General features: G+C 67.4%; 2 protein-coding genes across 4 annotated transcripts in view; one reads left to right on the forward strand and one right to left on the reverse strand.

Moving 5' to 3' along the window:
• Positions 1-9003, reverse strand: LOC311520905 (sigma non-opioid intracellular receptor 1-like). The gene is made up of 4 exons (XM_084628812.1): positions 8819-9003; positions 5850-6050; positions 5001-5093; positions 1-3559 (listed from the first exon to the last, which is right to left on the reverse strand). The coding sequence occupies exons 1-4, from the start codon at positions 8964-8966 to the stop codon at positions 3333-3335; spliced, it is 669 nt and encodes a 222-aa protein (XP_084484938.1). The 5' UTR covers positions 8967-9003; the 3' UTR covers positions 1-3332.
• GALT (galactose-1-phosphate uridylyltransferase) overlaps positions 3589-20194 on the forward strand; it is a 27994-nt gene continuing 11388 nt past the window's right edge. Inside the window, exons 1-4 of one of the 3 annotated variants that reach the window (XM_084628810.1) lie at positions 3589-4765; positions 11874-12043; positions 13449-13524; positions 19861-19909. In XM_084628810.1, the coding sequence (XP_084484936.1) occupies positions 11936-12043; positions 13449-13524; positions 19861-19909 (233 nt within the window). In that variant the 5' untranslated portion in view covers positions 3589-4765; positions 11874-11935. Of the gene's footprint in view, positions 4766-10043; positions 10299-11873; positions 12044-13448; positions 13525-19860; positions 19910-20194 lie in introns of those variants that run through there. The other 2 variants (XM_084628811.1, XM_084628809.1) reach the window with 2 other exon arrangements.

Here is a 20194-nt window from a genome sequence, read left to right on the forward strand (position 1 = left end):
TTAAGCCAGATGAGCATGTTTATTCTTGACACTGATAAAAATAAGAGTGACTGATTCCAGGCCGTACATGTACCAAGGCAGGACGACAGTCCAAGGACCAGGAACAAGACGCATGCTCTGGAGCCGGCTGACTCTCATGGCGATGCTCATTTGGAAACGGACATTACTGAAGAAGGGCTAAAGAGGCTGTAAACGTGGTTGCCAAAAGCAAGTAACCAGCATTTGGCCCCTGGACAGTTTCACGGGGGAAAGCCATTTCAGATGTAACCAGGCAGTTAGCCCATCCGCAGGCAACCTGCAGGCCCAGCATATAACACCGCATCTTAGACTGCTTGCATTGAATGCTAGGACCTGTAGTTTCCAGGGGCCACCCCTTTGTAGTAAGAGACCAAAGGTTTGTAAAATACTAGAGGGAATTCTGTGCCAAAAATATTAAAAATTCTGCACACAATATTTTAAAATGCTGCATATTTTATTTTTCAAAAGAAAACAACATAATCACACCATTTTCAATTATTTTGGTAATTTATTTCAAAATACTTGTCAGCAAATAATTGAGAATGGTGTGATTATATTGCGTTCTTTTCACAAATAAAATGTGCAACTTTTGCAGAATTTGTAGGCACAGAATTTTTAATTTTTGGTGCAGAATTCCCTCATGAGGACCAAGATTAGGTATCAAGTATCAAAGGGGTAGCCGTGTTAGTCTGGATCGGTGAAAGCAGCAAAGAGTCCTGTGGCACCTTACAGACTAACAGATGTATTGGAGCATGAGCTTTCATGGGTGAAAACCCACTTCGTCGGATGCATGTAGTGGAAATTTCCAGAGACAGGTATAAATACGCAAGCCAGAATCAGGCTAGGGATAACGAGGTTAGTTCAATTAGGGAGGATGACGCCCTCTTCTAGCAGTTGAGGTGTGAACCCCAAGGGAGGAGAAACTGCTTTTGTAGTTGGCGAGCCATTCACAGTCTGTGTTTAATCCTGAACTGACGGTGTCAAATTTGCAAATGAACTGAAGCTCAGCAGTTTCTCTTTGACGTCTGGTCCTGAAGGTTTTTTGCTGCAGGACGGCCACCTTTAAATCTGCTATTGTGTGCTAAGGTTAGGTATGGTGCAATCTTGGTGTGGGCAGCTTGGTTGGGGGGAGGGGATCTGGATGCACAGGAGCTCATTTGGGTGCCAGGTCAATGGGACTCTGCAGGAGAGTTTAGGTGAAGGTGGTTAGGGCTCAGCTGGTGGCCAGTGTCTGGGGTTGGACTCAGTGGGGCATTGGCATGCTGGGGGAGTGGGGTTTGGTGGGGTGGGGGTGCACCTGATGCCAGAGGTGAGGCTCAGGAGCATGGGGGTTTGGGTGAGGGGAGGGGCCTCTGGGTATGTTGGCTCCAGATGCAGGGGGGACTCCATGTATGTGTGGGGGGTGAGGTTTGACGGGGGAGATCCAGATGGAGGTTGGGTGGACAGGGGGAGCAGCTCACTGTACAGTAACCCCTTGATCTGGCCTTGATCTGACCCAGCCCCAGCTGCTCCATCCAGGGAAGGCAGAGAAGGAACTCTGTCTCCGTACTTCCTCCTCCTTCCCCTCCCCCACATGTCCCTGGGTGGCTAAGGCATCACCAGATCCTCCCTCCTTCCCTTGCCCCCCCACAGTGACCTACCTCTTCCTCTGGGCCACCTGCACTGCAGGGGAGGGGTGAGCGAGCGCTGGTGCCACTTCTTTTTGCTTCCCCACAGAAACCATTTTTCTGGGGGAGAGCAAAAAGTCTGCGGTGGGACATGTTTCTCCATGCATGCAGTGGCGCAGAATTCCCCCCAGCAGTAAAATCTGTGAAGCCCTACAGGGAAAGTAGCCCTCAGGTTTGGAACAACTGCTTTCCTGCCCCAAAGTCTTCAGTAACGTCCATTTCTCAAATATCAGTACATCAGCTTGGGAGAGAGCCAGGGCCACATGGGACAGAGGAATGAGGTATCTCAGACTGGGGAACAGCTATGGGGGCAAATCCCCATAACCATCAAAGGTTGGTTACAAGAGACAGTCCACAGGGCAGGCTGGCTCCACTCGAGCTCCGCCATGTGCGCCCCAGCCCTGGGGCTCAGCCCACACAGATCCCTTTAGGGGCACAGACTGCCCCGCAGCCGAGGCACCATCACCAGGAGGTACAGACACGTGCATAGCCCAGGAAGCCACCACAATAAGGCTGTCTGTTAAGGCGATGGATGGTGGCTCTCCCCATCATAGGAACAAACAATAACAGGGCCTCTGCAGAATGTGCACCATGGAAAGGGCCCCTGCTCCAGTCTCTGGCCTTCCTCCCTAATCTCCCCGCATCAGAGCCTTGCAAAAGAGGCAGATTGTACATACACAAAACAGGACACAAGGGCAGGGTGACACAGACGCAGACTGCATGAGGTGCACAAACCACAGGCCTTTCAACACGTAGCGCAGCATGTTACTGCGGATGGTACTCGATGCTAGTATCTAACGGAACATGCCATCTAGTGACACTGGGTATTAGAGCGAACTCTAAATCAGACAGATTCTATAGTAGAAACAGTAAATAGAAGACTAGGCAGATTACAGGATACACACGGGTATCCTACGCAATCTATACTGAGTGCATGAAGTACCACACAGAGCACATCTACAGGTACTTTACACCAGACGCTGTCCACTGAGAAACAGAGATGGGAAGTGGCTAATATACAATCTGTACTTTACCCAGACAGCGCCTGGAAGTCAGACCCACCCTACTGTATATTACCTCCAAGGCTAGACACCAGATTCACACTAGCTGAACCCCATTTACTCCACTGCAGTTACTCCGGGTTCAGCTGGGGACGAGTGAGCTCAGCAGTTGGCCCTAGTCTATGTAGACACACGCTGGGCATGGTTTCTCTCATGTCCAGAGTGTGTATGCACAGGATGATCCCTGTCACACCCCCCCCCCCCCATGATTGGATTTTCGTAGGCCCCCCGGTTTTCAAAGCACACGAGACACCGCTGCAGACAGAGGGGATGGACACACACAGATGTGGGCAGCAGCTCAGTCGCTGCAGTCTAGTTACAGAAATATAGAGGAACATTTGGATATTAAAAAAATAGCGATCTAGGTTTATCTGTTATTGCCTGTTTCTCACCCGGCTGAGTGCTCACTGCGGCAGGCGGACGACACAGCTAATGGTCAGCCTACCTGGCACACCTGCGTGTGCACGGGGGAAGGGGCAGAGGTGCTCTTGCTCGTTGCCTTTCTGGTAAGATCTGCATGATGGTGGGGGATGGGAAAAGGATGCCCCTTCCTGTGACGCCGTGCTGGTGTTTGGGGAGGGTGGTCTCACTGGGTCAGGTGGCTGAAATAGGCACTGGCTTCCAGAAGTAAGGCTTTGGCATAAACCCGGAGGGTGCAGAAGAGGGTGCCGAAGTCCTGAGTGCTGAAGATGGTGTCGGCCAAGGCGAACATGAGCGTGGAGGGGATGAAGCCACGGCCATACTCCACCATCCAGGTGCCAGCGCTCCACTGGACAGCCGTGGCCTCTCCAGACTGGTGCACTATGGTGTCCCCTGCAGGCAGACAGACAGACATAGCACTGGCCGTTATTCTGAAAAATACTGGTTCCAACGTGCTGCTCTGGTATGTCTCCAGAGACAGCACACAGGGCTCTTTGTGGGCCTGATGAACCTCCACTCCAAGCCCGGGACAAGGGGAATGCTCAGCACCATGCTGGACAGCTGCCAGAGGGGGGTGGGGGCGGAGCTAATCCAGAAGCCTGTCCCTGACAGAGCCCAGTACCAGCTGCTTCCAAGGAAGATTGCAAGCGTGTACCCTGGTGTAGAATCATGGAACAGCCTTCCCACAGGGGCGATTTCCTCCTGATACTCAGTGGCTGGCTGCTGCTCTGAACCAGGAGGCTTTATGTTTTCTAATCCCACCCATGTTTTTTAATCCCACCTGAGGGAGATGTATTCATTACCCGTCAGTGTGTATGCTTTCCTTGAATCCTGCTCAACTCTTGGCCTCCATGAGATCTAGTGGTGTGGTGTTCTGCAGGCTAATCTGCTGTCCCCTGCAAGCTTCCCTCTATCCTGTGGGGCTAACGAAGCTCTAGCCTTATCCTTTCAAATCCGTACATGAAAAGCCCAAGGCAACCAGCCCTGCAGAGGCAGCCACGCAGGGGAGATCTTCGAGCACGAAAGGGTGGGGCTGGTGCTGACAGTGCCAAATGCACTGTGGGAGCAGAGTTTTGATAGCCCAGAGCCCAGTAACATGTTTAAATCACTGCCAGCGGCTGGCATACCAATTGCTATGCTTATTGCTGAAAGCAGCTAAGAGGAGGCCTTTCTGAAACCCTGGCACAACTAACAGACCAGGAGGGGAAGGTGGAGTGAGTGACCGCAAGGAGTAAACATGACCCTCTGCCCTCCTGATTGGAGTTGCTTTTCTGAAGCATGCCGTTTGGCAAGATGGAAAGTCTGGCAATAGTTAACTATTGCTATACAGCCAGTTAACTGATGGAAAGTTTTCCTGCTTGACTGATGGAAAATTGTCCACCTGACAGTCTGGAAATCTCCACCCTTATCTGGGTTTCTGCTCAGCAGTTTTGTTAATGAACAAGCTACTTAATACTAAGAAGTTGGATATAAAAAGAGGAAGAAATCTGAGCTTGATGGACACTTCAATGCCTGGACACCTCTCAAGCTTCCCTACAGACATCCGGCTGGCCACTGGACAGTTGTAGTTATCCACTCAAGACTGCCTCAAGACCCTGGGTAAATATGCATCTGGGATTTTTTGGGGCGTTTTACCAACCTGTTGCGGATGTTTGTAAGTGTTTAAGACTAAGTAAAGTATAGCTTTAAGTGTGAACACTCTTGTATTGTCCTGTTTGTGCCAGCCACCTATCGGTTGGACGGCCGTGTCGCCACTGATTTATTTTTTGACACCACCTCGCACAGAGTAAGGTTACGAAGAGCTTTGGGTTGAAAGAACCCTGGGTAACAGCACCTGGGTAATAGATTTCACTTCTGGTCGTCCCCTCCTTCCACTGCCTGAAGGTCCCCGAGATGATGGTGTCGGAGATGTCAGCCCAGTACCGACCTGCGAGAGAGGCACACAGTGTGAAATCTCAACACGGCTATGGGGGAAGGTGGGGCCTTAATATCCAGGTCTCCAAAACCTCATGGAATAAATCCCTTCCACCCACAGCTTGGATCTGGCTGCTTGTTGCATCCCCAGGGGCTCTGCCAAGGACAGGAGCCCACCCAACCGCATGCTGCCACCTTCCTCTCCATGATCGTTTGCCACAGGCAATCAAAGGGAGCAGGGGCTCTGAGGCAACCTTGAGATGCTGGCTGCAGGATAAAGGGAAAGGGTCTCGAGTTGCTTCTGCCTCCTCCATTCTTGGGGATCCAGCTGCGTTCCCCCTCATTTTGGCTCTTGGAGGCTGGAGGGTTCTGCTGATCAGCACACCCCGAGCATGGACCATCAAAGGGACAGGCAGTCAGACATCCTTGGCCAGTGGTCTCTGGAGCCTGGGCTTTTCTCATTAGTCTTGGCTTCACTGCTCAGCAGCTAACGTGCTGGAGTCAACTCCCCATGGGGAGGAGAGAAATCAGACACAAGACAGGCTCCCTCTATGTGCCCTCTTCAGGCTGAGCCTTGGGGGAAAGGTTCTGCCTCCATCCTCAGCGAGTACGACCCCAGAGACTGCAGATCTAGGGTCATGCCTGCAACACTCGATGCTGGGGTGCAAGAACCCCAGTTGGAGATCAAAGTGAGCTCCAAACACTGGCTACCCAATAGCAGCCCCTCAACCCAAGCCTCTCTGCTTGAATGTAGCTGAGCCCTGCTTACCTGAGTGCCCCCCGGTGTCGATGGCCGTCCCAAAGAGCAGCACATACTCAGTGAGCGAGGCATGGAGCAGGCACATGGAGCCCATCCACCCGCCTGCGTTGACAAACACCCACTGCAGGTCCTCGTCTGGCAGGATGTGGCCTGGGTGCTTCTTCCGCAGCTCCACAATGATCTTGGAGAAGGCCTGCTCATGGTCCAACCCTGCAGCACCAAGAAACCTGGGCAAAGTCAGCACCCCCAGGATGCCCATGGCCCCGCCACTTCCCTGGCTCCCACCAATATGAGACACCAAATTTAGAATAAAGAAAAGGAGGACTTGTGGCACCTTAGAGACTAACAAATTTATTTCAGCATAAGCTATTGTGAGCTACAGCTCACTTCATCGGATGCATTCAGTGGAAAATACAGGGGGGAAATTTATATACACAGAGAACATAAATGGGGACCCTTGCTTCACTCGGGGAATAAGACATTAGGGATGGGATCGAACATCCGCCCCACCTCGAGTCTATTCTCTGCCCCTTCCCCTGGGCAGGCAGCCCCCGACCCGGCCCCACCAGCTGATAGGCTGGGTCCCAATGTCACACCCACCAGGCAAGTGGGCACCTGGCATGAATCGGTGCAGCTGCGCCCCAGGGGCTGCCGGGGACCCAGAGGCCTGCCCCAGGCTTGGCCAACAATTCACACTTGGCTCTCCCCGCCAGAGCCCCCCACCCCATAGGTCCCCCCACACGTTACCCCCTATCCCTCCGTCCCATGGGTCCTCCTTACATCCCCCCCGTGTTACCCCACCGTCCCATGGGTCTCATCCCCACAGAACCACACATCACCCCGGGGCCCCACTCAATGGGCCCCCCTCGCGTTACCCCCCAGCCCCCCATCCCATGGGTCCCACCCCCTCAGAGCCACACATCGCCCCGGGGCCCCACTCAACGGGCCCCCCTCGCGTTACCCCCCAGCCCCCCATCCCATGGGTCTCATCCCCACAGAACCACACATCGCCCCGGGGCCCCAACCAACGGGCCCCCCTCGCGTTACCCCCCATCCCCCCATCCCATGGGTCCCACCCCCCCAGAGCCACACATCGCCCCGGGGCCCCACCAAACGGGCCCCCCTCGCGTTACCCCCCAGCCCCCCATCCCATGGGTCCCACCCCCTCAGAGCCACACATCGCCCCGGGGCCCCACCCAACGGGCCCCCCTCGCGTTACCCCCCAGCCCCCCATCCCATGGGTCCCACCCCCTCAGAGCCACACATCGCCCCGGGGCCCCACCCAACAGGCCCCCCTCGCGTTACCCCCCAGCCCCCCATCCCATGGGTCCCACCCCCTCGGAGCCACACATCACCCCGGGGCCCCACCCAACGGGCCCCCCTCGCGTTACCCCCAGCCCCCCATCCCATGGGTCCCACCCCCTCAGAACCACACATCGCCCCGGGGCCCCACCCAACGGGCCCCCCTCGCGTTACCCCCCAGCCCCCCATCCCATGGGTCCCACCCCCTCAGAGCCACACATCACCCCGGGGCCCCACCCAACGGGCCCCCCTCGCGTTATCCCCCAGCCCCCCGTCCCATGGGTCCCACCCCCTCAGAGCCACACATCGCCCCGGGGCCCCACCCAACGGGCCCCCCTCGCGTTACCCCCCAGCCCCCCGTCCCATGGGTCCCACCCCCTCAGAGCCACACATCACCCCGGGGCCCCACCCAACGGGCCCCCCTCGCGTTACCCCCCAGCCCCCCATCCCATGGGTCCCACCCCCCCAGAGCCACACATCGCCCCGGGGCCCCACCCAACGGGCCCCCCTCGCGTTACCCCCCAGCCCCCCATCCCATGGGTCCCACCCCCTCAGAGCCACACATCGCCCCGGGGCCCCACCCAACGGGCCCCCCTCGTGTTACCCCCCATCCCCCCATCCCATGGGTCCCACCCCCTCAGAGCCACACATTGCCCCGGGCCCCACCCAACGGGCCCCCCTCGCGTTACCCCCCAGCCCCCCATCCCATGGATCCCACCCCCTCAGAGCCACACATCGCCCCGGGGCCCCACCCAACGGGCCCCCCTCGCGTTACCCCCCAGCCCCCCATCCCATCGGTCCCACCCCCTCAGAGCCACACATCGCCCCGGGGCCCCACCCAACAGGCCCCCCTCGCGTTACCCCCCAGCCCCCCATCCCATGGGTCCCACCCCCTCAGAGCCACACATCGCCCCGGGGCCCCACACAACGGGCCCCCCTCGCGTTACCCCCCAGCCCCCCATCCCATGGGTCCCACCCCCCCAGAGCCACACATCGCCCCGGGGCCCCACCCAACGGGCCCCCCTCGCGTTACCCCCCAGCCCCCCGTCCCATGGGTCCCACCCCCCCAGAGCCACACATCGCCCCGGGGCCCCACCCAACGGGCCCCCCTCGCGTTACCCCCCAGCTCCCCATCCCATGGGTCCCACCCCCCCAGAGCCACACATCGCCCCGGGGCCCCACCCAACGGGCCCCCCTCGCGTTACCCCCCAGCCCCCCATCCCATGGGTCCCACCCCCTCAGAGCCACACATCGCCCCGAGGCCCCACCCAACGGGCCCCCCTCACGTTACCCCCCAGCCCCCCATCCCATGGGTCCCACCCCCTCAGAGCCACACATCGCCCCGAGGCCCCACCCAACGGGCCCCCCTCGCGTTACCCCCCAGCCCCCCGGCCCATGGGTCCCACCCCCTCAGAGCCACACATCGCCCCGGGGCCCCACCCAACGGGCCCCCCTCGCGTTACCCCCCAGCCCCCCGTCCCATGGGTCCCACCCCCTCAGAGCCACACATCGCCTCGGGGCCCCACCCAACGGGCCCCCCTCGCGTTACCCCCCAGCCCCCCGTCCCATGGGTCCCACCCCCTCAGAGCCACACATCGCCTCGGGGCCCCACCCAACGGGCCCCCCTCGCGTTACCCCCCGGCCCATGGGTGTCTCTGCCCCGCGCCCGGACCCACCCGCGTGGTGCCGCCCGAGCGCCGCGATCTCCTCGGGCCGGAACTCGAAGGGGCGGGAGGCGACCCAGCTCCGCAGCCCCTGGGCCAGCAGCGCCAGGCCCAGCAGCGCCAGCCCGGCCCGCAGCGCCCGCGACCCCAGCGCCCGCATCCCGCGCGCCCCTCGCCGCCAACCGCCGCGGCGCGCGCCGAGCCTCGCCGGGGGGCGGGACCGCCCGCTCCGCGCCAGCCAATGGCACCGCTGGGGGCCCAGGGCACCGGCCAATCACAGCTCGCAGGCTGACGCCATGCGGCGGGGCCGAGCGGGCACTGGCTCGGAGTGACAGACCAGGGGGCGGGGCCGAGCGGGCACTGGCTCGGAGTGACAGGCCGGGGGCGGGGCCGAGCGGGCACTGGCTCGGAGTGACAGGCCGGGGGGAGGGGGCGAGCGGGCACTGGCTCGGAGTGACAGACCAGGGGGCGGGGCCGAGCGGGCACTGGCTCGGAGTGACAGGCCGGGGGCGGGGCCGAGCGGGCACTGGCTCGGAGTGACAGGCCGGGGGCGGGGCCGAGCGGGCACTGGCTCGGAGTGACAGGCCGGGGGCGGGGCCGAGCAGGCACTGGCTCGGAGTGACAGGCCGGGGGCGGGGCCGAGCGGGCACTGGCTCGGAGTGACAGGCCGGGGGCGGGGCCGAGCAGGCACTGGCTCGGAGTGACAGGCCGGGGGCGGGGCCGAGCAGGCACTGGCTCGGAGTGACAGGCCGGGGGCGGGGCCGAGCGGGCACTGGCTCGGAGTGACAGGCCGGGGGCGGGGCCGAGCGGGCACTGGCTCGGAGTGACAGGCCGGGGGCGGGGCCGAGCAGGCACTGGCTCGGAGTGACAGGCCGGGGGCGGGGCCGAGCAGGCACTGGCTCGGAGTGACAGGCCGGGGGCGGGGCCGAGCGGGCACTGGCTCGGAGTGACAGGCCGGGGGCGGGGCCGAGCGGGCACTGGCTCGGAGTGACAGGCCGGGGGCGGGGCCGAGCGGGCACTGGCTCGGAGTGACAGACCAGGGGGAGGGGCCGAGCGGGCACTGGCTCGGAGTGACAGGCCGGGGGCGGGGCGGTGACAGGCCGGGGGCGGGGCCGAGCGGGCACTGGCTCGGAGTGACAGACCAGGGGGAGGGGCCGAGCGGGCACTGGCTCGGAGTGACAGGCCGGGGGCGGGGCGGTGACAGGCCGGGGGCGGGGCTCGCGCGCCGCAGGCCCGGGCGGAGGGTCTCGCCCCTGCCCTGGGGGCTCAAAGCGGCCGCTCCCGGCTCAGCGCGCGGGGGGAGGGAACGTGGCGGCGCGTACGCAGTGACGTACAGCACGTGGTCCCCTCGCTGCGGCCGCCCCTGCAACGGCGGGGGGTCACGTGAGGCGGAAGCCGCGGCCGGTGCGGGGCCGGATGGAGGCGCGCTCGGAGCCCGCGAGTTCGGGGCCCGGCGAGACGCGGCCGGCGGTCGGGTCCTTCCAGCCCCGCGGTAGGAGGGGGCTCGGCTCGCCCCGCCCCACCCGAGTCCCTCCCCTGGTGCCTGGTCCCCCCACCTCCGCCCCCGCCCTCCGTGGCCCCCCCCAGTGCCCGGTCCCCTATCTCCGTCCCCCCCCCGTGGCCTCCCCTCCCCCTGGTGCCCGGTCCCCCCCCGTGGCCCCCTTCCCCCCAGTGCCCGGTCCCCTATCTCCGTCCCCCCCGTGGCCTCCCCTCCCCCTGGTGCCCGGTCCCCCCCCGTGGCTCCCCTCCGCCTGGTGCCCGGTCCCCCATTGTCCCCCCCCGTGGCCTCCCCTCCCCCTGGTGCCCGGTCCCCCCCCGTGGCTCCCCTCCCCCCAGTGCCCGGTCCCCCACCTCCGCCCCCCCCCGTGGCCTCCCCTCCCCCTGGTGCCCGGTCCCCCCCCCGTGGCTCCCCTCCCCAGGTGCCCGGTCCCCCCCCGTGGCTCCCCTCCGCCTGGTGCCCGGGCCCCCATTGTCCCCCCCCCCCCGTGGCTCCCCTCCGCCTGGTGCCCGGGCCCCCATTGTCCGTCCCCCCCCCGTGGCTCCCCTCCGCCTGGTGCCCGGGCCCCCATTGTCCCCCCCCCCCCGTGGCTCCCCTCCGCCTGGTGCCCGGGCCCCCATTGTCCCCCCCCCCCGTGGCTCCCCTCCGCCTGGTGCCCGGGCCCCCATTGTCCCCCCCCCCCCGTGGCTCCCCTCCGCCTGGTGCCCGGGCCCCCATTGTGTCCCCCCCCCCGCCCCCCCCCGTGGCTCCCCTCCGCCTGGTGCCCGGGCCCCCATTGTCCCCCCCCCCCCCGTGGCTCCCCTCCGCCTGGTGCCCGGGCCCCCATTGTCCCCCCCCCCCCGTGGCTCCCCTCCGCCTGGTGCCCGGGCCCCCATTGTCGCCCCCCCCGTGGCTCCCCTCCGCCTGGTGCCCGGTCCCCCACCTCTGCCCCCCGTGGCTCCCCTCCGCCTGGTGCCCGGTCCCCCATTGTCCCCCCCTCGTGCCCTAACGCCCTCAGCACCTGGCCCCCAAGCTTCCCTAGTGCTTGGCACGCCCCATTCCCCCATCATTCCCCCTAAGTACCTGCCCCCTCCATTCCCCATCGCTCCCCCAGCACCACCATGCCCCCCCCAGTGATGAGTTCCCCATCCCATCTCCCCAGCGTTTCCCCCTAGCTCCTGGGACCCCCAGCCCACCCCCCCCCATCATCGTCCCGCAGTGCCCAGGCCCCCCTCTTCCCGGTCTGTTTTTCCAACATTGCTCCCCGACGCTTTTCTCACTGAACAGCAATGGGGAAGGATTTTATTCCCCCCTTAAAACATGAGGTCCTTTGTGTGGAGCAGAGGGGGCTGTGGGAGTAACAGGAGTGAGGCTCAGCTCCTCTGTCAGGTGTTACCCTCGACACCCTCCCCATCTGCCCGTGTGGGCTGGGTCGGTGTCTGGGCCGCGGGGATGTTCAGCACAGACGTATACGGGTCAGTTACTTTTGCTGCAGGTGTTCCTGGGTGGAGGCAATGGCCCATTAGCAGAGCATTTCCCAGCCCAGCAGGTTCTGCCGCATTCATGCCTCTGACCCCTTCCTCCCCCCAGAGCACCAGCACGTCCGCTACAACCCCCTGCGGGATGACTGGGTGCTGGTGTCCGCCCACCGGATGAGGCGTCCCTGGCAGGGGCAGGTGGAGATACCCCCACGAGAGGACGTCCCTCGCTGTGACCTGTCCAACCCGCTGTGCCCTGGAGCAGCGCGAGCCAACGGGGAGGTACTGGGCCGGGGGGTGGGGGAGTGGAGCTTGGCCCTTGGGGACCTCCCAGGAAGTGAACACCAATGAATGGAGCTGTGCCTGTGTGCGGGAGAAGGGTATCGCTAGCCGGGTTAACAGCTGGGGGCAGAGAGTGGGAGTGACTCGTCCTGGATCACGCAGAGAATCTGGCAGAGCTGAGAATAGAACCCAGGAGTCCTGGCTCCCAGCCCCTGCACTGCTGTAGCCCGCTAGACCCTATTCTGCTCCCAGGGCTGGGAATAGAACCCAGGAGTTCTGGCTCTCAGCCCCAACCTACTAGACTCCACACCTGGCATCTTCTCAGCGGGAGAGCCGTGAGCGTCCATGGGCATTAGCGTCACCGTTGGCATGTCTGACCCCCAGAAGAGAGCTCGTTAGGCTGCTGGCGGATCCCCGTCAAGCATGTTGGAATCTCGGTGTGCTCCTTGATGTGTGTAAATTCCCACCTGTGAAGATTGCCATGTCCCCCAGGCCCGGGCCAGGTGGCTCAGGGGGATGGCTCTGGGACATGGAGCTTTTCCTTCCGAAGGGAAGCCCCGTTGCTCAGCTGTAGCCCTGGAAATGGGCTGGAGGCACCCAGTTTATCCATCCCCTCTAGTTCTCTGCATTTCCCGGTGGTTTGTGGCTGCTCATCTCTTCTCCTCCTCCCCACGCCACCATCTCCTGGGAGCCAGGAATTCCTGCAGAAAGCGCTGCCCTCAGGCCCCTGCTGGGAGCCCCTTGTCAAGGCCAGCAGGGCTTGGGTAGTGCAGGCCCATAGATGGCCCGGAGTGTGTGTGTTTGCGGGGGGAGGGGTGGCCCTAGCCCAGGCTCTGCATGGGCGGGTGGGCCCTGCATGGGAGGGTGTAGCGGGCACTTCTTTCTCTAGGGTGCCCCTTGCTGGCCTGGGAGCCTCCGTGCTGTTCTCTTGAGTCCTCTGGGCTGCACTGAGTGGCGCAGGAAAGCCCAAGCACCAGGCCCAGTGCTGAGCTCAGCTCCTTTGCTCCTGGATTCATGGATGGGGGGGAACAGGTCCCATGTGCAGAGGGAAGGGTGCAGGACCCCCCGCAACCGACTTCCATGGGATCTCTCTCCCTGCCCCCAAACGTGTACGGGGAGCAAAGGAGGTGGCCCCTGAGGCAGCGGAAACAATCCCCTTTGGAGGGGTGTGCCTCACTGCAGTGCATTCTGGGCACCCTTTTCTTCCCCCTCCCCCACACATGGCTCTGATGGACAGTGGCCATGGCAGGAAGGGGCTCCATGCCTGTGAGCTGTGGGTATGCCAGGGTTGTGGGTTAGGATACTCGCAGCTCTGGTGTGGTGTGGACTTGGGGGCTCTGGCTGCCTTCTCTCATGAGCCCTGGGGCCCTGCCCTCATAACCCGCCTCTCATTCTTTTGGTAAAGGTGAATCCGCAGTACACGAGCACGTTTGTCTTCGACAATGACTTCCCAGCACTGCAGCCAGATGCCCCGGAACCCGGTAAGGGCCTCTGAGGTGCTCACCTGCCCCGAGAGCCCAGCCCCTGCAGCCAGCTCCAGAATCTGCAGAGGGTGGTACCAGTGCTCACCTGCCCCGAGAGCCCAGCCCCTGCAACCAGCTCCGGAACCCGGGCATGCCCCCTGCAGGGCTCACCTGCCCCGAGAGCCCAGCCCCTGCAACCAGCTCCGGAACCCGGGCACGCCCCCTGCAGGGCTCACCTGCCCCGAGAGCCCAGCCCCTGCAACCAGCTCCGGAACCCGGGCACGCCCCCTGCAGGGCTCACCTGCCCCGAGAGCCCAGCCCCTGCAACCAGCTCCGGAACCCGGGCACGCCCCCTGCAGGGCTCACCTGCCCCGAGAGCCCAGCCCCTGCAACCAGCTCCGGAACCCGGGCACGCCCCCTGCAGGGCTCACCTGCCCCGAGAGCCCGGCCCCTGCGGCCAGCCCAGGAACCCGGGCACGCCCCCTGCAGGGCTCACCTGCCCCGGGAGCCTGGCCCCTGCGGCCAGCTCTGGAACCCGGGCACGCCCCCTGCAGGGCTCACCTGCCCCGAGAGCCCAGCCCCTGCAACCAGCTCCGGAACCCGGGCACGCCCCCTGCAGGGCTCACCTGCCCCGAGAGCCCAGCCCCTGCAACCAGCTCCGGAACCCGGGCACGCCCCCTGCAGGGCTCACCTGCCCCGGGAGCCCGGCCCCTGCGGCCAGCTCCGGAACCCGGGCACGCCCCCTGCAGGGCTCACCTGCCCCGAGAGCCCAGCCCCTGCAACCAGCTCCGGAACCCGGGCACGCCCCCTGCAGGGCTCACCTGCCCCGAGAGCCCAGCCCCTGCAACCAGCTCTGGAACCCGGGCACGCCCCCTGCAGGGCTCACCTGCCCCGAGAGCCCAGCCCCTGCAACCAGCTCCGGAACCCGGGCACGCCCCCTGCAGGGCTCACCTGCCCCGAGAGCCCGGCCCCTGCAACCAGCCCTGGAACCCGGGCACGCCCCCTGCAGGGCTCACCTGCCCCGAGAGCCCAGCCCCTGCGGCCAGCCCAGGAACCCGGGCACGCCCCCTGCAGGGCTCACCTGCCCCGAGAGCCCGGCCCCTGCAACCAGCCCTGGAACCCGGGCACGCCCCCTGCAGGGCTCACCTGCCCCGAGAGCCCAGCCCCTGCAACCAGCTCCGGAACCCGGGCACGCCCCCTGCAGGGCTCACCTGCCCCGAGAGCCCGGCCCCTGCAACCAGCCCTGGAACCCGGGCACGCCCCCTGCAGGGCTCACCTGCCCCGAGAGCCCAGCCCCTGCGGCCAGCCCAGGAACCCGGGCACGCCCCCTGCAGGGCTCACCTGCCCCGGGAGCCCGGCCCCTGCGGCCAGCCCTGGAACCCGGGCACGCCCCCTGCAGGGCTCACCTGCCCCGGGAGCCCGGCGCCTGCGGCCAGCCCAGGAACCCGGGCACGCCCCCTGCAGGGCTCACCTGCCCCGGGAGCCCGGCCCCTGCGGCCAGCCCAGGAACCCGGGCACGCCCCCTGCAGGGCTCACCTGCCCCGGGAGCCCGGCCCCTGCGGCCAGCCCTGGAACCCGGGCACGCCCCCTGCAGGGCTCACCTGCCCCGGGAGCCCGGCCCCTGCGGCCAGCCCTGGAACCCGGGCACGCCCCCTGCAGGGCTCACCTGCCCCGAGAGCCCAGCCCCTGCGGCCAGCCCTGGAACCCGGGCACGCCCCCTGCAGGGCTCACCTGCCCCGAGAGCCCAGCCCCTGCAACCAGCTCCGGAACCCGGGCACGCCCCCTGCAGGGCTCACCTGCCCCGAGAGCCCAGCCCCTGCGGCCAGCCCTGGAACCCGGGCATGCCCCCTGCAGGGCTCACCTGCCCCGGGAGCCCGGCCCCTGCGGCCAGCTCTGGAACCCGGGCACGCCCCCTGCAGGGCTCACCTGCCCCGGGAGCCCGGCCCCTGCAACCAGCTCCGGAACCCGGGCACGCCCCCTGCAGGGCTCACCTGCCCCGGGAGCCCGGCCCCTGCGGCCAGCTCCGGAACCCGGGCACGCCCCCTGCAGGGCTCACCTGCCCCGGGAGCCCGGCCCCTGCGGCCAGCCCTGGAACCCGGGCACGCCCCCTGCAGGGCTCACCTGCCCCGAGAGCCCGGCCCCTGCAACCAGCTCCGGAACCCGGGCACGCCCCCTGCAGGGCTCACCTGCCCCGAGAGTCCAGCCCCTGCGGCCAGCCCTGGAACCCGGGCACGCCCCCTGCAGGGCTCACCTGCCCCGGGAGCCCGGCCCCTGTGGCCAGCCCTGGAACCCGGGCACGCCCCCTGCAGGGCTCACCTGCCCTGGGAGCCCGGCCCCTGTGGCCAGCCCTGGAACCCGGGCACGCCCCCTGCAGGGCTCACCTGCCCCGGGAGCCCGGCCCCTGCGGCCAGCTCTGGAACCCGGGCACGCCCCCTGCAGGGCTCACCTGCCCCGAGAGTCCAGCCCCTGCGGCCAGCCCTGGAACCCGGGCACGCCCCCTGCAGGGCTCACCTGCCCCGGGAGCCCGGCCCCTGCGGCCAGCCCTGGAACCCGGGCACGCCCCCTGCAGGGCTCACCTGCCCCGAGAGCCCAGCCCCTGCGGCCAGCTCCGGAACCCGGGCACTCCCCCTGCAGGGCTCACCTGCCCCGAGAGCCCAGCCCCTGCAACCAGCTCCGGAACCCGGGCACGCCCCCTGCAGGGCTCACCTGCCCCGGGAGCCCGGCCCCTGCGGCCAGCTCTGGAACCCGGGCACGCCCCCTGCAGGGCTCACCTGCCCCGAGAGCCCGGCCCCTGCGGCCAGCCCTGGAACCCGGGCACGCCCCCTGCAGGGCTCACCTGCCCTGGGAGCCCGGCCCCTGCGGCCAGCTCTGGAACCCGGGCACGCCCCCTGCAGGGCTCACCTGCCCCGAGAGCCCGGCCCCTGCGGCCAGCCCTGGAACCCGGGCACGCCCCCTGCAGGGCTCACCTGCCCCGAGAGCCCAGCCCCTGCAACCAGCCCTGGAACCCGGGCACGCCCCCTGCAGGGCTCACCTGCCCCGGGAGCCCGGCCCCTGCGGCCAGCCCTGGAACTCGGGCACGCCCCCTGCAGGGCTCACCTGCCCCGAGAGCCCAGCCCCTGCAACCAGCTCCGGAACCCGGGCACGCCCCCTGCAGGGCTCACCTGCCCCGAGAGCCTGGCCCCTGCGGCCAGCCCAGGAACCCGGGCACGCCCCCTGCAGGGCTCACCTGCCCCGGGAGCCCGGCCCCTGCGGCCAGCCCTGGAACCCGGGCACGCCCCCTGCAGGGCTCACCTGCCCCGGGAGCCCGGCCCCTGCGGCCAGCCCTGGAACCCGGGCACGCCCCCTGCAGGGCTCACCTGCCCCGAGAGCCCGGCCCCTGCGGCCAGCCCTGGAACCCGGGCACGCCCCCTGCAGGGCTCACCTGCCCCGAGAGCCCGGCCCCTGCGGCCAGCCCAGGAACCCGGGCACGCCCCCTGCAGGGCTCACCTGCCCCGGGAGCCCGGCCCCTGCGGCCAGCCCTGGAACCCGGGCACGCCCCCTGCAGGGCTCACCTGCCCCGGGAGCCCGGCCCCTGCGGCCAGCCCTGGAACCCGGGCACGCCCCCTGCAGGGCTCACCTGCCCCGGGAGCCCGGCCCCTGCGGCCAGCCCAGGAACCCGGGCACGCCCCCTGCAGGGCTCACCTGCCCCGGGAGCCCGGCCCCTGCGGCCAGCCCAGGAACCCGGGCACGCCCCCTGCAGGGCTCACCTGCCCCGAGAGCCCGGCCCCTGCGGCCAGCCCTGGAACCCGGGCACGCCCCCTGCAGGGCTCACCTGCCCCGGGAGCCCGGCCCCTGCGGCCAGCCCTGGAACCCGGGCACGCCCCCTGCAGGGCTCACCTGCCCCGGGAGCCCGGCCCCTGCGGCCAGCCCTGGAACCCGGGCACGCCCCCTGCAGGGCTCACCTGCCCCGAGAGCCCGGCCCCTGCAACCAGCTCCGGAACCCGGGCACGCCCCCTGCAGGGCTCACCTGCCCCGAGAGCCTGGCCCCTGCGGCCAGCCCAGGAACCCGGGCACGCCCCCTGCAGGGCTCACCTGCCCCGGGAGCCCGGCCCCTGCGGCCAGCCCTGGAACCCGGGCACGCCCCCTGCAGGGCTCACCTGCCCCGGGAGCCCGGCCCCTGCGGCCAGCCCTGGAACCCGGGCACGCCCCCTGCAGGGCTCACCTGCCCCGGGAGCCCGGCCCCTGCAACCAGCTCCGGAACCCGGGCACGCCCCCTGCAGGGCTCACCTGCCCCGAGAGCCTGGCCCCTGCGGCCAGCTCTGGAACCCGGGCACGCCCCCTGCAGGGCTCACCTGCCCCGAGAGCCCGGCCCCTGCAACCAGCTCCGGAACCCGGGCACGCCCCCTGCAGGGCTCACCTGCCCCGAGAGCCCAGCCCCTGCAACCAGCTCCGGAACCCGGGCACGCCCCCTGCAGGGCTCACCTGCCCCGAGAGCCCGGCCCCTGCGGCCAGCCCTGGAACCCGGGCACGCCCCCTGCAGGGCTCACCTCCCCCGGGAGCCCAGCCCCTGCGGCCAGCTCAGGAACCCGGGCACGCCCCCTGCAGGGCTCACCTGCCCCGGGAGCCCAGCCCCTGCGGCCAGCTCAGGAACCCGGGCACGCCCCCTGCAGGGCTCACCTGCCCCGGGAGCCCGGCCCCTGCGGCCAGCCCTGGAACCCGGGCACGCCCCCTGCAGGGCTCACCTGCCCCGAGAGCCCGGCCCCTGCGGCCAGCTCCGGAACCTGGGCACGCCCCCTGCAGGGCTCACCTGCCCCGGGAGCCCGGCCCTTGCGGCCAGCTCTGGAACCCGGGCACGCCCCCTGCAGGGCTCACCTGCCCCGAGAGCCCAGCCCCTGCGGCCAGCCCAGGAACCCGGGCACGCCCCCTGCAGGGCTCACCTGCCCCGGGAGCCCGGCCCCTGCGGCCAGCTCTGGAACCCGGGCACGCCCCCTGCAGGGCTCACCTGCCCCGAGAGCCCAGCCCCTGCGGCCAGCCCAGGAACCCGGGCACGCCCCCTGCAGGGCTCACCTGCCCCGAGAGCCCAGCCCCTGCAACCAGCTCCGGAACCCGGGCACGCCCCCTGCAGGGCTCACCTGCCCCGGGAGCCCGGCCCCTGCGGCCAGCCCTGGAACCCGGGCACGCCCCCTGCAGGGCTCACCTGCCCCGAGAGCCCGGCCCCTGCGGCCAGCCCTGGAACCCGGGCACGCCCCCTGCAGGGCTCACCTGCCCCGGGAGCCCGGCCCCTGCGGCCAGCCCTGGAACCCGGGCACGCCCCCTGCAGGGCTCACCTGCCCCGGGAGCCCGGCCCCTGCGGCCAGCCCTGGAACCCGGGCACGCCCCCTGCAGGGCTCACCTGCCCCGAGAGCCCGGCCCCTGCAACCAGCTCCGGAACCCGGGCACGCCCCCTGCAGGGCTCACCTGCCCCGAGAGCCTGGCCCCTGCGGCCAGCCCAGGAACCCGGGCACGCCCCCTGCAGGGCTCACCTGCCCCGGGAGCCCGGCCCCTGCGGCCAGCCCTGGAACCCGGGCACGCCCCCTGCAGGGCTCACCTGCCCCGGGAGCCCGGCCCCTGCGGCCAGCCCTGGAACCCGGGCATGCCCCCTGCAGGGCTCACCTGCCCCGGGAGCCCGGCCCCTGCAACCAGCTCCGGAACCCGGGCACGCCCCCTGCAGGGCTCACCTGCCCCGAGAGCCTGGCCCCTGCGGCCAGCTCTGGAACCCGGGCACGCCCCCTGCAGGGCTCACCTGCCCCGAGAGCCCGGCCCCTGCAACCAGCTCCGGAACCCGGGCACGCCCCCTGCAGGGCTCACCTGCCCCGAGAGCCCGGCCCCTGCGGCCAGCCCTGGAACCCGGGCACGCCCCCTGCAGGGCTCACCTGCCCCGGGAGCCCAGCCCCTGCGGCCAGCTCAGGAACCCGGGCACGCCCCCTGCAGGGCTCACCTGCCCCGAGAGCCCAGCCCCTGCGGCCAGCTCCGGAACCCAGGCACGCCCCCTGCAGGGCTCACCTGCCCCGGGAGCCCGGCCCCTGCGGCCAGCCCAGGAACCCGGGCACGCCCCCTGGGGTGCTTGTTGCTGGTGTGGTTGTGTGTGTTGTCTTAGTCGGGGCCTGGGGCTGGAGCTGTGGTTGGGAGCGAGGGGCAGTGGTGAAGCTGTGTGTGCAGGGGGAGTTCCAAGCTGGCGTAGCAGGAGAAGCTGCGGGTCGGGATTGAGGGGCGTCGGCGGAGCCAGGCAGGCAATGCTTGCGCTGCTCTAGGTTAGGACTGGTGCTGCTCATCCCTGACCTGGGCTGTTCCCACTCACCGTCCATCTCTGGCTCATTCCTCTCTCTCCTTCCCCAGACGCCTGCAGCCACCCCTTGTTCCGAGCAGCATCCGCCCAAGGAGTTTGGTAAATGAAGCCTAAAGGCCTCGGCTGAGGCCATTAATCCCTTAGGGGCCTAACGCCAAATGCGGCACTCGAGCAGAATGAGGGAACAGTGTTATCCCTAGGCTGCTCTGGGGCCCTGCAGCTCGGTAGGCTTTCTAGCTGGCACCAGCCCCAGCCCCCACCCTGCCTGGTTCCCTGCTTCGGATTGGAAGGGACGGCGCTCCGTACGCGGCCTCGGGACATGTGCGGAGCGGGGTGTTCTGTATGGACGCTTTTCTTGCTTTTGGCTTTGGTTCCCCTCCCGGG

Source organism: Lepidochelys olivacea, assembly GCF_965140295.1.
Source record: "Lepidochelys olivacea isolate rLepOli2 genome assembly, chromosome: 5".
Taxonomy (NCBI): Eukaryota; Metazoa; Chordata; order Testudines; family Cheloniidae; genus Lepidochelys; species Lepidochelys olivacea.

Coding starts and splice junctions, on each gene's coding strand:
- LOC311520905 (XM_084628812.1), bottom strand. CDS start 8,966: ATGCGGGCGCTGGGGTCGCGGGCGCTGCGGGCCGGGCTGGCGCTGCTG. Junction 6,051..8,818: donor GCTCGGGCGGCACCACGCGG/GTGGGTCCGGGC, acceptor TTGGTGCTGCAG/GGTTGGACCATGAGCAGGCC. Junction 3,560..5,000: donor AAGTGAAATCTATTACCCAG/GTGCTGTTACCC, acceptor GTCTGCCTGCAG/GGGACACCATAGTGCACCAG.